This window comes from Piliocolobus tephrosceles, chromosome 3 (assembly GCF_002776525.5).
Source record: "Piliocolobus tephrosceles isolate RC106 chromosome 3, ASM277652v3, whole genome shotgun sequence".
Classification (NCBI taxonomy): domain Eukaryota; kingdom Metazoa; phylum Chordata; class Mammalia; order Primates; family Cercopithecidae; genus Piliocolobus; species Piliocolobus tephrosceles.
The window spans coordinates 113,591,365-113,610,127 of record NC_045436.1 but is presented as its reverse complement, the minus strand read 5'-3'; the positions used below and the strand labels follow the sequence as shown (position 1 = coordinate 113,610,127).

General features: G+C 45.1%; 1 protein-coding gene across 2 annotated transcripts in view; it reads right to left on the bottom strand.

Annotated features, from left to right (window-relative positions):
• PPEF2 (protein phosphatase with EF-hand domain 2) overlaps positions 1–8,670 on the bottom strand; it is a 41,468-nt gene extending 32,798 nt beyond the window's left edge. Inside the window, exons 1-2 of one of the 2 annotated variants that reach the window (XM_023189796.2) lie at positions 8,375–8,670; positions 2,945–3,057 (exon numbers count right to left, since the gene is read on the bottom strand). In XM_023189796.2, the coding sequence (XP_023045564.1) occupies positions 2,945–2,999 (55 nt within the window). In that variant the 5' untranslated portion in view covers positions 3,000–3,057; positions 8,375–8,670. Of the gene's footprint in view, positions 1–2,944; positions 3,533–8,374 lie in introns of those variants that run through there. The other variant, XM_031935292.1, reaches the window with a different exon arrangement.
• Positions 8,671–18,763: the final 10,093 nt, after the last annotated feature.

Sequence of the window (18,763 nt, the reverse complement as noted above, 5' to 3'; positions counted from 1 at the left end):
ACACACACACACACACACACACACACACACACACACACACACACACAAAAGAGAATAGTGAATGAGAGGTCCAGGGCTGGTGCCACAGATTCTTTAGAGATTCCTGGTAAACATGCAGGTTGCTACACCTCACCCTGGACCTGCAACATCAGAATCTCTACAGGTGGAATCCAGGAAGGAATCTGAAGGTTTGACAAGCCCCGTACTTAATTCTTACTTGTGCTAAAGTTAAGGACTACTGAGGAAGATCATGGACATCAATGTTGTCTGCTAACGCCTTGCCCTGAGCATTCTAAGGCCAGTGTTGCCAATGATGAGACATACATATTATATGCTCAGTCTTGCTTTGGCTACTCAGGCAGCAGAATCGGGCAACACCTTTCATTCTCCCTCTTCTTTTCTTCCTCCCAGTTGGCTATCTGGTAGGGTGTGGCGAGGAGCTGGCTTGCTTTTAATTGAGATGGGCTCTGGATCTTTTAAAATCCTTTAACCTATTATGTATTTTTAATAGCACAATGCAAAAAGGTATAGGCCCTTCTTACTTGGGCCATGTGTAAACTAAATTATTAGGGTACAAATTACAAATACACCTGGGCTGTAAAAACTCTACATGTAATAACACTGTGAGGAAATTGTGAACCAAGGCAATGCACAGTAGGGTGTGGGAGAACAGATAAATTATTTAAGAAAAATAGAACAGAGAAATTTTTTGATGGTTACTCTCTTATTTTTATCATCTTGTCAAGAATATTTATGTCTCTATATACAACACTGATTTAAAGGGAAAAAAAATGATGCCTTTAGGAAGAAGTACCTTTCTCTAATGGAAGTATAAGCTTGCCAAAAGGTAACCAATAAAAAATTAATGAATCATGACATCCCTTTAAGCAAAATAGCCTAATATCGACTTCCAATAAGAAACGGCATGCTTAAGCAGATGTAGAACGCCCTCACACTCCAACACATTAAAAAAGCTGCATAAAATGAGCTAAATTTCTTTTTAACTAATAGTTGAAATCAAAAGCATTGAAGGGAGATCTCCGGGTGCCAGAAATGAAGACAGAACCCATAACCAAAGGCAGTTACAGGCATTGAAGTCAGGCAGGCCCCAGGGGAATCTCGGCCAGACACATGTCTCAGGAGCTGGGGGTTTAACACCCACATGGCGATGGGAGTGAGTTCTTGGATTCTGTGCATGGCAGGGAGTGGTAAATGGACTGTCTGTGAAAAAGCAGGAGCTGGGGAAGTTTCTGTACCTTGCGCGATCTAATACATCTCTGCCTACCAGCCCCTGTGGTAGCAGGAGGTGAGCTGGCCTAGAACTCAGTGAGATAGGAAGTCTCAACCTGTGGCGTGTGTGGGTTGAATTCGTGTTATTCACAAGATAAGGAAATCCTGAGCTGAAGCTAATTCCAAAATTAGTCCAAACAAATGACAAACTGGGAAAAAATATTTGCAATCTATATCGCAGTTGATATCCCCACCATATTAGAAATGGTTTCACTCGGTCACCCAGGCTGGAGGGCAGTGACATGATTATAGCTCACTGCAGGCTTGAACTCCTGTGCTCAAGCACTCCTCCCACCTCAGGCTCCCAATTTTCTAGGACTACAGGTGCTCACCACCACACTCAGCTAATTAATTTTTTTTTTTTTTTTTTTTTTTTTTTGCTGGGTGTGGTGACTCATGCCTGTAATCCCAGCACTTTGGGAGGCCGAGGCAGGCAGATTACCTGAGGTCAGGAGTTCGAGACCAGCCTGGTCAACATGGTGAAGCCCTGTCTCTACTAAAAATACAAAAAATTAGCTGGGCGTGGTGGCACCCACCTGTAGACCAAGCTCCTCGGGAGGCTGAGGCAAGAAAATCACTTGAACCCAGGAGGTGGAGGTTGCAGTGAGCCAAGATCCTGCCATTGCCATCCAGCCTGGGCTAACAGAGGGAGACTCGGTCTCAAAAAAAAAATTTTTTTTAGGTCGGGCATGGTGGTTCACACCTGTAATCCCAGCACTTTGGGAGGCCGAGACGGGCGGATCACGAGGTCAGGAGATCGAGACTATCCTGGCTAACGCGGTGAAATCCCGTCTCTACTAAAAAATACAAAAAACTAGCCGGACGAGGTGGCAGGCGCCTGTAGTCCCAGCTACTCCGGAGGCTGTGGCAGGAGAATGGCGTGAACCCGGGAGGCGGAGCTTGCAGTGAGCTGAGATCCAGCCACTGCACTCCAGCCTGGGCGACAGAGCGAGACTCCGTCTCAAAACAAAACAAAACAAAACACACACACAAAAATTAGCCGGGCGTAGTGGCAGGCACCTATAATCCCAGCTACTCGGGAGGCTGAGGCAGGAGAATGACTTGAACCCAGGAGGTGGAGGTTGCAGTGAGTAGAGATCATGCCACTGCACTCCAGCCTGGGCAACAGAGAAAGACTTTGTCTCTTTTTTTGGTAGAGATGGTATCTTGCTCTGTCGCCCAGGCTGGTTTCAAACTCCTGGACCCAAGTGAGATTCTCTCAGCTCAGCCTCCTAAAGTGCTGGGATTACAGGTGTGACCCACAACTCCTGGTCTATTGTTTTTAAAAAGTTGTTAGATTAGCCACTAGAGGGAGCTCATGCTTCCTTCGTCCCACCTCCTGACCTTTGGACATGCTCTACCCTCTGCCTGGAATGTGTTTCATCCCCTTTTATTTCATTCGTTTGTACTTGGGTAGTTTGGGATCAACCCCAATGGACAACACTAACTCCCTGAGCAAATTTTAATTCTGTCAAATATACTTCAACTGGACATTTTGGTGGGCATTTCACAAGAAGGAGAAGCTGACCTCTAAGAGTTAGCCTGAGGAGAAATGTAAGGGTTTTCTGCTTCTACCTTGAGAACCCCCAACCCTCTCCATGCAATATGGGCTTTGTGGTACCCACAGCTGGTTTGGAACGTGGGAAACACTTACCTCTCTCTGCATTCTGGAAAGCAAAATGATGTCGGGTGGAGGTGCCGCTTCCCATAGTTTAAGCGCAATGCTCCTGTAGGACGCAGCAGATCCAGAGGACAGTGAGCTGTTTGCTGACAAAAAAGAAGAGAGAATCTGTAATAGGAGATTCAGGCAGAGTATTAAATCGGGTGGGCCAAATTGTCTATCAATCATGTGAGATCATCCTCTCTACCTCTCCAGTCTCAGTGCATAAGATGTTCCTCCCCTGAGAGTTCCCTCCATTTGTCATTCCCTACGTCTCCCATTTGCAACCTTTCCACTGCCTTTTCCTTTCAGTCTAGAAATATACTGAAATCTCTTATTTTGCATTCTCAAAGCAATTCTTCTGCCACCTCCTCCTCCCTTGACCTCCTATATTCCTCTGTCACCCAACCTCTCTTCTCTTCTCATCCAGATTTATCTCAAGAGTAGACTACAGATTTTCTCTTTACTTCCCCTCAAAATCACCCTTTTCATCCTCACTGTTGATCAAAGCCTTTCCTGATGTCTCTAATGCCTTCATCTTTTCAGTCGTTACCTTGCCAGAACAGCAAGGCCATTTGTCTCCACAGGCCACACCTTTCTTTCTTTTTTTTTTTTTTTTGAGACGGAGTCTCTCTCTGTCGCCCAGGCTGGAGTGGCGCTATCTTGGCTCGCTGCAAGCTCTGCTTCCCGGGTTCACGCCATTCTACCCCCTTCAGCCTCCTGGCTAATTTCGTTTTTGTATTTTCAGTACAGATGGGGTTTCACTGTGTTAGCCAGGATGGTCTCGATTTTCCGACCTCGTGATCGGCTCGCCTGGCCTCGGCCTTCCAAAGTGCTGGGATTACAGGTGTGAGCCGCCACGACTGGCCAGACCACACCTTTATTTCAGTTCTACACCTTGAGCTTCTGTGATACCAGACTCTTGTGTTTGCTCCCATCTTTCTGACTACTTATTCTCTCTGCTTCTTGAGCTCACTTTCCTCTGTCTGTCCCTTAAATGTTGATTTTCACTTGCATTCTAGTCTCAAATATCTGTTGATCACTTGGTATATGCTCCCCGGCTGGTTTAATTAACTCTCACATTTTCAGCTATCACTTCCTAACTCTTAGATCTCTGTCTCCATCCCAGATGATCCCTCAACTTCAGCCCCACATACTCAGCTCCCTGAAATTTCACTGGGGTGTCTCAGACTTCAAATAGAACTCATCTTCCAGGCCAGGTGCCATGGCTCATGTCTGTAATCCCAGCACTTTGGGAGGACAAGGTGGGCTGATCACTTGAGACCAGCCTGGCCAACATGGTGAAACCTCATCTCCACTAAAAATACAAAAAAATTAGCCAGGTGTGGTGGTACACACTTGTAATCCCAGCTACTTTGGAGGCTGAGGCAGGAGAATGGCTTGAACCTGGGAGGCAGAGGTTGCAGTGAGCCACGATATGGAACCACTGCACTCCAGCCTGGGCAATAGAGCAAGACTCTGCCTAAAACAACAACAACAACAATAACAGCAAAACAAAACAAAACACACATCTTCCCCAAAAGCCTCATCTCTCTTCTCTCCTTTCTTCAAATTCTGTACTTTAACTACCATGACCTCTGTATTTTTGCTCTTACTTGGAATGTTCTTTCTATCCCACTTCTCTTAAGCTGGCTAACTGTATTCATTCCTAAAGGCTCACTTTAAGCATCACCTTCCTTAAAGAAGCCAGCTTGACATGCCCCTCCTCTGAGCTCCTGAATATCCTGTTCACATTTCCATCACTGCAATACCATATTACAGTCTTTAATCTCCTATCTCTGTACTATTAGACTGTGAGTTCCTTCAGAGAAAGACTGTAAGCAAATTCATCGTTTTAACCCCAGGATTTAGCACAGTGCCTGACATAAAGTAGGGATTCCATAAATATTAACTGAGTAAACTTTATGCCTTGTTTATTTTTTACTTACACGTAATCATTGTATATATTTATGGGATACAATGTGGTATTCTGATACATGTATACATTGTGTGATCAAAGTATGGTAATTGGCATATCCATCACCTTAAATATTTATCATTTCTTTGTTATGAGGACATTCAAAATTCTCTCTTCTATTTGAAATATACAACGCATTATTGTTAGCTATAGTCACCCTACTGTACAATGGAGTGCCAGAACTTATTCCTTCTATCTAACTGTAACATTGTACCTGCTAACCAACTTTTCCCATCTCCTGCTTCCTTCTATTTTCCCCAGTCTCTAGTAACCATTATTCTATGCTCAACTTTCATGATCTCTTTTTAGCTCCCACATATGGGTGAGATCATGCAGTATTTGTCTTTCTGTGCCTGGCTTATCCTCCCATTATGTTCACCCATATTGTCACACAGAACAGGATTTCATCCTTTTTGTGGCTGAATAGTATTCCATTGTGCATATATACTACATTTTCTTCATCCATTCATCCACTGATGGGAATATAGGTTGATCCTATCTCTTGGCTATTGTGAACAATGTTACAATAAACATGAGCATGCAGATGTCTCTTCAAAATACTGATTTCACTTCCTATGGATATACATCCAAAGTGTAGTGGGATCATTATGCTATATTTCTTTTTATACAACAAAGATGACACTTTCTCTAGTTCTTCTTCAGGAGGTAATGTGAGATGTACTGACTTAACATCAAGAGTGAATTCCACTTCTTTTATGCTTTTCTCTACCACATTTCTACCCCACTCTCCTCCCCTATTTTTGAAGGTTGTGGTATTGGGGATTATCAAAGAGTTGTTGTCTTTTTTTTTGCAAATCAAAATTAAAGTCTCACCTTGCTTATGTTGGCTAGTTTATTTTGAATAAATAACCAGAGGAAAAAAGACTGTGATCTCTTTTTGTGTGCCAAATGGTTCCCAGTTCTATGAGATGTCATGAAACCAGAATCTGAGTTTGGGTTAAAGTGAGAAGCCATCATGTCCAAACCAACAAAACTGCTCCTAAATATTTGCACAGTTTTTAGAGCTAGAAGGGACTTCAGCAATGATTCTGCTTGTCAGTGACTCACAAGTTGCTTTGATACATTGGTAACTTGCCTGCATAGCCAAGTTGTGTATTTAAGAGTTTTTGATGTGGGTGAGAATTTTTGTTCACCTTCTCACTCAATTTTGGGCACTTACACTCTCAGAGACTCAGATTTCTCATCTATATATCTTCAAGGATCATAAATAATATATTTAAAGTGCTTAGTATACAGTAAAACCTCAATATATGTTGATGGACTGAATCTGATACCATATTTATCTTTAAATATCAACAATCAAAAACATGTTCTTGGAGGCAGTAAAAGGCATACTATTTCAATGCTACATGAATCAGCGGGATGGATAGTGATTATTGCTGGGTCAAAGATTCTTGTTAAATAAATCCTCTTTTGCCCTTAGGCAACTTTTTCTCATGAATTTATGAATTCAAAAATAGTGGCAGAATAAGATGAATAAGATGACCTACAAAGAATTTATTGGAGACAGAAATATAGCATTGCTCTAGAGTAAGGAAGTTGATATCTATCATGGACCAGTAACTATTTAGAACAACCACAAGAGATGAAAGAAATGAAGTCTCCCATCAGGTGGTTGTAACTAACTCTTGGTGACCTTTTGTTACCAAGGACAAAAAGGATATGTTTTCCTATGTCATGTGGAAGGGGGAAAGGGGTACCCAGCTACCATTATAACAACAAAGGCACATGCGATCCCTGCCTTGGGGCTCCATGGTTTCATCTGTTTCTCTGTTATTTATGGATAATGGTAACTTCATTACAGGGTTGTTAGGAGCGTAAAGTGAGGTTATATATGAGGAGTACTTTGCAAATGTTTGTCATCATCATGAAAAACATAGATAAGGAGCTTTCTTAAACGACATCCTCAAAAATCTCTTAAAGTCCTTCTCCTCCTCAAATAAAAAGCACCTTAAGAAATTATCAGTAAAGAATCGAAAAAATACATCAAGATGCTTTAAAAACAATGGAATTGTATTCCACCATGACAAAGAACAAGGCAAGTCGATATGCAATCATGTGAAAACGGCCCCAAGATATATTGTTACATGAAGAAAAGCAAATTCCAGAAGAGTATGCCTAGTGTGATACCATCTGTATAAAAAAAACAGTAAGTATATAAAAATAAAAGACTATACACCAAGCTATTAAGAGTAATTACCTCTGAAGAATGAGGTTGGGTGAGAGATTTCCATTTTTAACTTATATACATCTATTACAGCTTTTATAATTAAAAATCAATAAATATTTTTCTAAAATTTTTACACATAAGAAAAATTAGAAAGTGGCTCTGACTGGGTATCACATATGGCTGCTTAAGAGAAGAAGATGGAGTCATCTACAGACAAGCAGAGAACATTCTAGAAATCAATAGGAAAAATGGCCAGGCGCAGTGTCTCACACCTGAAATCTCAGCACTTTGGGAGGCTGAGGCAGGTGGATCACCTGAGCTCAGGAGTTCGAGACCAGCCTAGCTAAGATGGTAAAACCCTGTCTCTACTAAAAATACAAAAATTAGCTGAGCATGGTGGCACGTGCCTATAATCCCAGCTACGTTATTCAGGAGGCTGAGGCAGGAGAATTGCTTGAACTGGGGAGGCGGAAGTTGTAGTGAGCCAAGATCTTGCCACTGCACTCCAGCCTGGGTGACAGAGTAAGACTGTCTCAAGAAAAAAAAAATAAGAGAAATGAACAGAAAGGGGAAGTAGAATAATTCTCAAGGGAAAAAAACTAAAAACGTGAAAACGTCATAAGGTCAGCCATGGAAAATGAGCTTGAGGGAGCCTGAGATTGTTGAATCAGCACCTTTGGTAATCACCAGCTGTCTTCTCCCCCTGGTGATTTCCCAAGCTGAGCCATCTCTCCAGGTGATTAGCACATTCACCCAAAGTGGGTGAGACCCTTTCTCCTTCTAAAATTTGGCTTAGCATCATCAATGCCTTACATTATCATGAAAAACAAAAATTAGCTGTACATGGTAGTGTGGCATGCCTGGGGTCCCAGCTTCTCAGGAGGCTGAAGTGAGAAGACTGCTTGAGCCCAGGAGTTCGAGGCTGTAGTGTGCTATGATCACACTTATGAACAGCCACTGCACTCCAGTCTGGGCAACATAGTGAGACTCTGTCTCTTAGGGGGAAAAAAAAAAAGTGTTAATCTGTCCACTAAGTGAGCCCAAGAAATCCAGGGCAGAATGGTCACCCAGCACTTGAAGATCTCATCACATAGACAGCAAAGACCCCATTTGGATGAGATGATAGATAACAGAGGAGCTGTCTTTGACCTTTGTCGCCAAAACAACTCTGTATTTATTTCCTAGGTAAAAACATAAGTTTGTCGCCCTCCTGGTCTCACTCATTTCTACTTTAGGCTAGATAAAAAGTTCTTACCTTCTTTGCTGGGTTTTTTATTTACCATGAGACACAGCAAGGCAGAAATCTCTTTAACATGCGGGCGTGATCCCCATCCTGTCTTCAGAGTTGGCTGAGGGATCCCAGGCTGATCTGATTTCTTTTAGACCTACAGAGCCAATAAAGAAGGTGCAGCCCTAGTCTGGCATGTTTTCTCCCTGAAAAGCAATGGTGACATTCACAGCCCTGGCGAAGCATTCACTGTGACAGGGAAGAAAATTCAGGCTTCCTGCCTCGAAGCAGTAGGCACCTCCCGATGTCAGTCAGATCAGGCCTCCAAGGAGGATTTGAAGGGGGCGATTACATAGTTGGGTGGTTTCACTAACTGCACCCACGTCAGTCCTCAATCTTCTTACTCTCCTGGATTAGAAGACTGTGTTTCCCAGGCCACGTCTGAGAAGCCTGAGCTCCTTAGCCCCAAAATAGCAGAGTGCTGACAAGACACAGGGGCCTAGGGACTCTTGAGTCCAAGGGGAGTCCTCAGCAGAAGCCACATAGGAGGCATTCTTTGTTGTGGCTGGTTTTTCTGTTTGCAAAGCCTGCTTGAAATATCCTGCCCTTTCTATGGACACTTTCCTTAGGATACAACCTAAACTGTGGTTAGTCACTATCCTTGGACAAATTACTTTTTCAGTTAATCTAAGATGCTTGCCTGTGTGTTCTGGTAGGTACTAATTGCACCATGGAAATTCTCAAAGAAATTGATACTCTGTTTACTTGTCTATATCTAGTAGGTCATGTTTGTTAATTATTATTATTATTATTTGAGACAGTCTTACTCTGTCGCCAGACTGCAGTGCAGTGGCACAATCTCAGCTCACTGTAACCTCTGCCTCCTGGATTCAGGCAATTCTCATGCCTCAGCCTCCTGAGTAGCTGGGATTACAGGCACCCCCCTCCCCGCCATGCCCGGGTAATCTTTGTATTTTTAGTAGAGACAGGGTTTCTCCATGTTGGCCAGGCTGATTTCGAACTCCTGGCCTCAAGTGATCCACCCGCCTTGGCCTCCCAAAGTGCTAGGATTACAGGCGTGAGCTTCCACACCCTGCCTAAATTTGTTAATTCTGTTAACTCAAATCCTCTTTATCTTTATTTATTCTTCCTGATCTGGCCATCTTTGAAAGAGTTATTTTGAAGATTTCTATAACAAGTACAGATTTAGTAAATTATCCTTGTATTTGTCTTTGCATTATACGTTTTGAAGCTATATAATTAGATATTAAATTTAAACCATGTAAAATTGCCACTCTGCCTTTTAAAATTCTTTTTGAATTAGATTCTCTTTTGTCTGATATTAACATTTTCACATTAGCTTATTTATTTATTTATTTATTTATTTATTTATTTATTTATTTATTTTGAAACGGAGTCTCACTCTGTTGCCCAGGCTGGAGTGCAGTGGCGCAATCTCTGCTCACTGCAAGCTCTGCCTCCCACGTTCACACCATTCTCCTACCTCAGCCTCCCGAGTAGCTGGGACTACAGGCGCCCGCCACCATACCTGGCTATTTTTTTGTATTTTTAGTAGAGATGGGGTCTCACCGTGTTAGCCGGGATGGTCTCCATCTCCTGACCTCATGATCTGCCTGCCTTGGCCTCCCAAAGTGCTCGGATTTCAGGCGTGAGCCACCGCGCCCGGCCTAGCTTAGTTTTTGCTAGTGGTTGACTGCTAACATTCTTTCTCCAAGTTGACTAAAAGACTGATAAAATCGGCCGGGTGCGGTGGCTCAAGCCTGTAATCCCAGCACTTTGGGAGGCCGAGACGGGCGGATCACGAGGTCAGGAGATCGAGACCATCCTGGCTAATACGGTGAAACCCCGTCTCTACTAAAAAATACAAAAAACTAGCCGGGCGAGGTGGCTGGCGCCTGTAGTCCCAGCTACTCTGGAGGCTTAGGCAGGAGAATGGCGTGAACCCGGGAGGCGGAGCTTGCAGTGAGCTGAGATCCAGCCACTGCACTCCAGCCTGGGCGACAGAGCGAGACTCCGTCTCAGAAAAAAAAAAAAAAAGACTGATAAAATCCTGTATTACTGAGAGTATGAGAAAAAGGACCCTCTCCATATACTATTGCTGGGATCTTTAAAATGTTTCACTTTTTGGGAATTAAATTAAATTTTAATTGTAATTTATTAAATTACATATTTAAAATATGTAAACCCTTTAATCTAGAAATTATACTTCTAAGTATCTTACAGAATTGTACACCCATGCAAAAATCTATATAAGGATTTTTACTACTATATAATTTGTGATCAGGAAAAGTTGGAAAATAACCTAAGAGATTTTTTTATGTGGTATTATCCACATTTTCTAGTTTCCATATTGATGCTGTGACATTTTTGGGCCTTGTTGACCAGGGAGGAACTACCCCTCCCAAGATTAGCTGATCCCTAGAGATGCAAACTAACCAATCTAGAGCCCTACCTCCGAATCCCTTCTTTTCTAGACTTTTATACTCAAGGCCACTATCTCTCTACCCTAATCACCCTGACGTCATATATCAGACAACTCAGGGCAGTCTACAGTCAAGAGTCAGCTGACACTATTCCAACTAGCTAGTCCTCCACCTGCTTAGCCGCCTTACCCTGCCTCACCCATTCCTTCCCTTGAAAACCACAGTTCCCCTGTCTTCTGCCTGTGACCAACCTCGGTGTTCTCTCTCGCGGCTGTGCAGTGTGACCCCTCCTCTTGGGAACGAGGAGTAATAAGCTATCTTTTAAATGGCAATTGTCCCCTGATCTGTTGGCCTCATCATACCTGAATAAAAATAGAATCTACATTTTAAAATGTTTATGCATTTTTAAATGTCTTAATGAGTACAGACAGCAGTTATCACTAGGGGTACTCATGGAGAGAGTGCCATCTACAAGTGGGGAAGAGAGGCAGAGGATCACATTATGTACTGTTTGGTTTATTTTTATACCAGAAATCTGTTACTTGTGTACTTTTTTTTTTCTGAGACAGAGTTTCTCTCTTGTTGCTCAGGCTGGAGTGCAGCGGCGCGATCTTGACTCACTGCAACCTCTGCCTCCCGGGTTCAAGCAATTCTCTTGCCTCAGCCTCCTGAGTAGCTGGGATTACAGGCATGTGCCACTACACTTAGCTAATTTTGTATTTTTAGTAGAGACAGGGTTTCTCCATGTTGGTCAGGCTGGTCTTGAACTCCCGACCTCAGGTGACCCGCCGGCCTCAGCCTCCCAAAATGCTGAGATTACAGGCGTGAGCCACCATGCCTGGGCGCTTGTGTACTTTTTAAAAACAGAAGATTTTGAAAATCAACTCTTTCCATCTTCCATGCAAGTTCTGTAGGCCTAGCCATTTTAATTAAAAAAAAAAAAAATATATATATATATATATATATATATTTTGAGAAAGGGTCTCACCTGCCCAGGTTAGTATGCAGTGGCACAATCACAGCTCACTGCCGCTTTCACCTTCCTGGACTCAGGCAATGCTTTCACCTTCCTGGACTCAGGCAAAGCTCTTGCCTCAGCCTCCCAAGTAGCTGGGATAACAGGCGTGTGCCACCACACCCGGCTAATTTTTGTACTTTTTTTTAGAGATGGGGTTTTGCTATGTTGTCTAGGCTGGTCTTGAGCTCATGCAATCCACCTGTCTCGGCCTGCCAAAGTGCTGTGATTACAGGTGTGAGCTGCTATGCCCTGCCAACAATTTTAAAATAATTTTTTTATTTTTTAAATTAATTAATTAATTAATTTTAGGCCAGGTGCGGTGGCTCATGCTTGTAATGTCAGCACTTGAAAGGGTGGATCACTTGAGGTCAGGAGTTCAAGACCAACCAGACCAACATGGCGAAACCCTGTCTCTATAAAAAATACAAAACATTAGCAGGGCATGGTGGTGTGTGCCTGTAGTCCCAGCTACTAGGGAGGTGGAGTTTGCAGTGAGCTGAGATCACACAACTGCACTCTGGCCTGGGCAATTGAGTGAGACAGTGTCTCAAAATAAATAAATAAATAAATACATTTTAACTTTTTAATTTAAAAAGTTTTATTGCCTCTTGTTTTTAAAATTTATTTTATTGTGGTAAGAACACAACATGAAATCTACCCTTTTAATAGATTTTTTTTTTCTTTTTTTGAGACAGGATCTCACTCTGTCACCCAGAGTAGAATGCAGTGACATGATCACAGTTCATTGCAGCCTCAACCTCCCAGGCTCAAGTGATCCTCCCACCTCTGCCTCTTAAGTAGTTGGGACTACAGGCACACATCACCATTCCCAGCTAATATTTTCATTTTTTGTAGAGGCAGAGGTCTCACTACGTTGCCCAAGCTGGTCTCAAACTCATAGACCCAATCAATCTTCCTGATACTAACAGGAGACAGGGAAATACTGGGAAGTTGCCTGCCAAAAGCCCCACCCTCAAGCCTGGAAACCCGAGGCCCCAAATGGGAACAGGCATTCCTGTTTTCATGCCCAAACATTGCCTCTTGGCCCGCCACACCCCACATCCTGTACCCATGTAAACCCCAAACCCCTGGGTCCATGAGGAGATGAGCAGAAGAGTCAAAGAACAGAAGAATGACACAGCAAAGAAGGAGCATCTGAACATCTAGAGGAGTCTGACTGGGGACAGTTGGAGAGGAGTTCTGCCACAGGACTGCTGAACTCCAAGGGACGATCATCTTTCCACTCCACTCCCCTTCCAGCTCCCCATTCATTCTGCTGAGAGTCACCTCCACTACTCAATAAAACCCCCACATTCACCACTCTTCAAGTCTGTGTGTAACCTGATTCTTCCTGGGTGCTGGACAAGGGCCTGGGTACCAAGGAGGCACTGAGCTGGTTAACACTTAAGCCATCTGCGGATGGCAGAGTTAAAAGAGCACTGTAGCACGCCCACTGGGGCTTCAGGAGTCAAAGCACCACCCCTAGAAGCTGCCGTGGGGCCAGAGCCCAAAAGTGCTTGCTCTGGTTCCTGCACCTGCCTGTCTGTATGCTCCTCCTCCTATAAGGGGTTTGAGCTTGTGGCAGCTGAACAGAGAGCAACACCCCTGTTGCATGTCCTGCAAGGGGAGCCAGGGAACTCTCCTGTTTCACTCCCATCTCAGCCTCCTAATGTGCTGTGATTACAAGCATAAACCACCATGCCTGGCCTCTTAACAGATTATTAAGTGTACAATAGGCACAATGTACAGATCTCTAGAAGTTATTCACCTTGTATAAATGAAACTACACCAGTTGAATAGCAGTTTCCTATTTCCCCAGCCCCTTAGCCTTCGACAACCACTATCTACTCCCTGCTTCTGAGTTTGACTATTTTAGATACCTCATATAAATGGAATTATTCCAGTAAGCACTGTGATTGGCTAATTTCAGTTAAGATAATGTCCTCCGGGTTGTCATATTGCAGTGAAGAAAACCAAAATACGTCACCCCAAAATATGCCTTTTTGAAATAAGAATGATTTTGAGCTAGGCTGGGTGTGGTGGCTCATGCCTCTAATCCCAGTACTTTGGGAGGCAGAGGCGGGCGGATCACAAGGTCAGGAGATCGAGACAATCCTGACTAACACAGCGGAATCCCATCTCTACTAAAAATACAAAAAATTAGTCAGGTGTGGTGGCGGCTGCCTATGACCCCAGTTACTCAGGAGGCTGAGGCAGAAGAATGGCATGAACCCAGGAGGCAGAGCTTGCAGTGAGCCGAGATTGCGCCACTGCACTCCAGGGCGACAGAGCAAGACTCCATCTCGAAAAAAAAAAAAAAAAAAAAGAATTATTTTGAGCTAAAGGCAATTAAAAAGCAGCAAACAGGCTGGGCACGGCGGCTCACTCCCGTAATCCCAGCACTTTGGGAGGCTGAGGTGGGCAGATCATCTGAGGTCAAGAGTTCAAAATGAGCCTGGCCAGTATGGTGAAGCCCCATCTCTACTAAATATACAAAAATTAGCCGGGCATGGTGGCGGGCACCTGTAATCCCAGGTACTTGGGAGGCTGAGGCAGGAGAATCGCTTGAACCCAGGAGGTGGAGGTTGAAGTGAGCAGAGATCATGCCATTGCACTCCAGCCTGGGCAACAAGAGTTAGACTCTGTCTCAAAAAAAGAAAGAAAGAAAAAAAAAAGCAGCAAACAGTATGCAGTGGCTAACGCCTATAATCCTAGCGCTTTGGGAGGCCAAGGCAGGCAGATTGCTTGAGCTCAGGAGTTCGAGAACATCCTGGCCAACATGGGAAAACCCCGTCTCTACTAAAAGTACAAAAAAATAAATAAATAAAAAATAAAAATTAGCCAGGCCTGGTGGCATGTGCTTATAATCCCAGCTACTCAGGAGGCGGAGGCACAAGACTTGCTTGAACCTGGGGAGGCAGAGGCTATGCTGAGTGGAGATCATGCCACTGCACTCCAGCCTGAGCAACAGAGGGAGATCCTGTAGAACCCAGCTACTTGGGAGGCTGAGGTGGGAGGATCGCTTGAGCACAGGAGTTTGAGGCTGCAGTGAGCTGTGATCATGCCACTGCACTCCAGCCTGAGCAACAGAGTGAGACCTTGGCTTTAAAAAAATAAAAAAGAAGATAGTCTTGGTCCTCTTCTTCCTCTATCGGGAAGGACAGGCTGGGCACGGTGACTCAAGCCTGTAATCCCAGCACTTTGGGAGGCCCAGACGGGCGGATCACAAGGTCAGAAGATCGAGACTGTTTGGACGAAGGGAGGCAAGATGGTGCACTTCCGGGTTCTTCTTCACCACCAACTCTTCCCGCGCGCGCGAAAATGCAGCCGGCGCCCAGGGAGGGTGCAGACCAACTGGGCATGCGCCAGGTGACATCAATCTGAAGAGACCAAGATTTACCTGGTCGCACCTGCGGAACGCCCCTGACACGCCCATGCCCCACCTATTGCCCTCCCACTCCTAGAAAAGCCGCTCTCCGCCATTGAGCCGCGCGGCCTTCTCACAGCCCCAGCGGCCTTCTTGCAGCCCCACTCCTGTCGGGATGTCGGGACTGTGGGAAGTCCGTCCGAGAGCCCCACGGGGGGGACTCTGCCTGCCTCCTTCCCTGGAGGCCGACAGACTTCTCCCGCACACCTTAGGTTACCAAAATAAACGTGCAGTTTTGCTGTTACACTTGCCTACCCGCTGGTTCTTTTGCGCCCGCTCGGCTGGTCTTAGAAAAACAAGGCCTGTGCTGCGCCGGCGAACGTCTCTGCGCCTGCGCCGCGCCGCCATGCGACTCTGCGCATGCGTGCGAGGGCGCGCGCCTCTGCGCCGCGCCGACCTGCGACTCTGCGGCTGCGCCGGAGTGCACCGCGTCGGCTAGCGTCTCTGCAGCTGTACCGGCCTGCGACTCTGCGTATGCGCCGCGTGGGGGCGCGACTCTGCGCCGCGCCGACCTGCGACTCTGCGGCTGCGCCGGCCTGCGCGGCGCCGGCTAGCGTCTCTGCGCCTGCGCCGCGCCAGCCTGCGTCTCTGCGCATGCGCCACGCGGGCGCGCGATTCTGCGCCGCGGCGACCTGCGACTATGCGGCGGCAGTGGCGTGTGCCTCGCCGGCGGGCGACTCTGCGCCTGCCCGTGGCGGCCTGCGACTCTGCGCTTGCGCCACGCGGGTGCGCGACTCGGCGCCGCGCCGACCTGCGACTGTGCGGCCGCACCGGGGCACATCTCTGCGCCTGCGCCGCGCCGGCCTGAGACTCTGCGCCTGTGCCGCGCGGGCGCGCGATTCTGTGCCGGGCCGAACTGCTACTCTGTGGCTGGGCCAGCCTAAGCCGCGCCGTCGCGCGACTGCGCGCCTGCGCTGCGCCTACCTGCGACTTTGCGCCTGCACCGGACCACAACTGATCATACCACACCAGACCGGATCCTAACTGGATGAGACCAGAACAGACCAGATCAAATCGGGTCAAACCAGACCAGACCGGATCAAACCGGATAAAACCAGATTAAACCAGACAAGATCAGATCTAACCGGGTTAGGGTTAGGGTTAGGGTCAGGGTCAGGGTTAGGGTAGGGTTTGGGTTAGGGTTAGGGTTAGGGGTTAGGGTTAGGGGTTAGGGGTTAGGGTTAGGGTCAGGGTTAAGGGTTAGGGTTAGGGTCAGGGTTAAGGGTTAGGGTTAGGGCTAGGGCTAGGGTTAGGGTAGGGTCAGGGTTAGGGGTTAGGGTTAGGGTTGGGTTAGGGCTAGGGCTAGGGTCAGGGTCAGGGTAGGGTTAGGGTTAGGGTTAAGGGTTAAGGGTTAGGTTTAGGGTTAGGGTTCGGGTTCGGGTTCGGGTTGGGTTTAGGGTTAGTGTTAGGGTTAGGGGTTAGGGCTAGGGCTAGGGTTAGGGGTTAGGGTTAGGGTTAGGGTTAGGGGTTAGGGTTAGGGCTAGGGCTATGGTTAGGGTATGGTTAGGGTTAGGGTTAGGGGTAGGGTTAGGGTTATGTTTAGGGTTAGGGGTTAGGGTTAGGGGTTAGGGTTAGGGTTAGTTCTATTCCAGTTTTTGCGCATTCAGTATGATATTAGCTGTGGGTTTGTCATAAATAGCTCTTATTATTTTGAGGTACGTTCCATCAATACCGAATTTATTGAGTGTTTTTAGCATGAAGGGCTGTTGAATTTTGTCAAAAGCCTTTTCTGCATCTATTGAGATAATCATGTGGTTCTTGTCTTTGGTTCTGTTTATATGCTGGATTACGTTGATTGATTTGCGAATGTTGAACCAGCCTTGCATCCCAGGGATGAAGCCCACTTGATCATGGTGGATAAGCTTTTTCATGTGCTGCTGAATCCGGTTTACCAGTATTTTATTGAGGATTTTTGCGTCGATGTTTATCAGGGAGATTGGTCTAAAATTCTCTTTTTTTGTTGTGTCTCTGCCAGGCTTTGGTATCAGGATGATGTTGGCCTAATAAAATGAGTTAGGGAGGATTCCCTCTTTTTCTATTGATTGGAATAGTTTCAGAAGGAATGGTACCAGCTCCTCCTTGTACCTCTGGTAGAATTCAGCTGTGAATCCATCTGGTCCTGGGCTTGTTTTGGTGGGTAGGCTATTAATTGTTGCCTCAATTTCAGAGCCTGCTATTGGTCTATTCAGGAATTCAACTTCTTCCTGGTTTAGTCTTGGAAGAGTGTACGTGTCCAGGAAATTATCCATTTCTTCTAGATTTTCTATTTGATTTGCGTAGAGGTGTTTATAGTATTCTCTGATGGTAGTTTGTATTTCTGTGGGGTCGGTGGTGATATCCCCTTTATCATTTTTTATTGCGTCTATTTGATTCCTCTCTGTTTTCTTCTTTATTAGCCTTGCTAGCGGTCTGTCAATTTTGTTGATCTTTTCCAAAAACCAACTCCTGGATTCATTGATTTTTTGGAGGGTTTTTTGTGTCTCTATCTCCTTCAGTTCTGCTCTGATCTTAGTTATTTCTTGCCTTCTGCTAGCTTTTGAATGTGTTTGCTCTTGCCTCTCTAGTTCTTTTAATTGTGATGTTAGAGTGTCAATTTTAGATCTTTCCTGCTTTCTCTTGTGGGCACTTAGTGCTATAAATTTCCCTCTACACACTGCTTTAAATGTGTCCCAGAGATTCTGGTATGTTGTTTCTTTGTTCTCATTGGATTCAAAGAACATCTTTATTTCTGCTTTCATTTCGTTATGTACCCAGTAGTCATTCAGGAGCAGGTTGTTCAGTTTCCATGTAGTTGAGCGGTTTTGATTGAGTTTCTTAGTCCTGAGTTCTAGTTTGATTGCACTGTGGTCAGAGAGACAGTTTGTTATAATTTCTGTTCTTTTACATTTGCTGAGGAGTGCTTTACTTCCAATTATGTGTTCAATTTTGGAATAAGTGTGATGTGGTGCTGAGAAGAATGTATATTCTGTTGACTTGGGGTGGAGAGTTCTATAGATGTCTATGAGGTCCGCTTGGTGCAGAGATGAGTTCAATTCCTGGATATCCTTGTTAACTTTCTGTCTCGTTGATCTGTCTAATGTTGACAGTGGAGTGTTGAAGTCTCCCATTATTATTGTATGGGAGTCTAAGTCTCTTTGTAAGTCTCTAAGGACTTTCTTTATGAATCTGGGTGCTCCTGTCTTGGGTGCATATATATTTAGGATAGTTAGCTCTTTCTGTTGGATTGATCCCTTTACCATTATGTAATGGCCTTCTTTGTCTCTTTTGATCTTTGATGGTTTAAAGTCTGTTTTATCAGAGACTAGGATTGCAACCCCTGCTTTTTTTTGTTCTCCATTTGTTTGGTAGATCTTCCTCCATCCCTTTATTTTGAGCCTATGTATGTCTCTGCATGTGAGAAGGGTCTCCTGAAGACAGCAGACTGATGGGTCTTGACTCTTTATCCAGTTTGCCAATCTGTGTCTTTTAATTGGAGCATTTAGTCCATTTACATTTAAGGTTAATATTGTTATGTGTGAACTTGATTC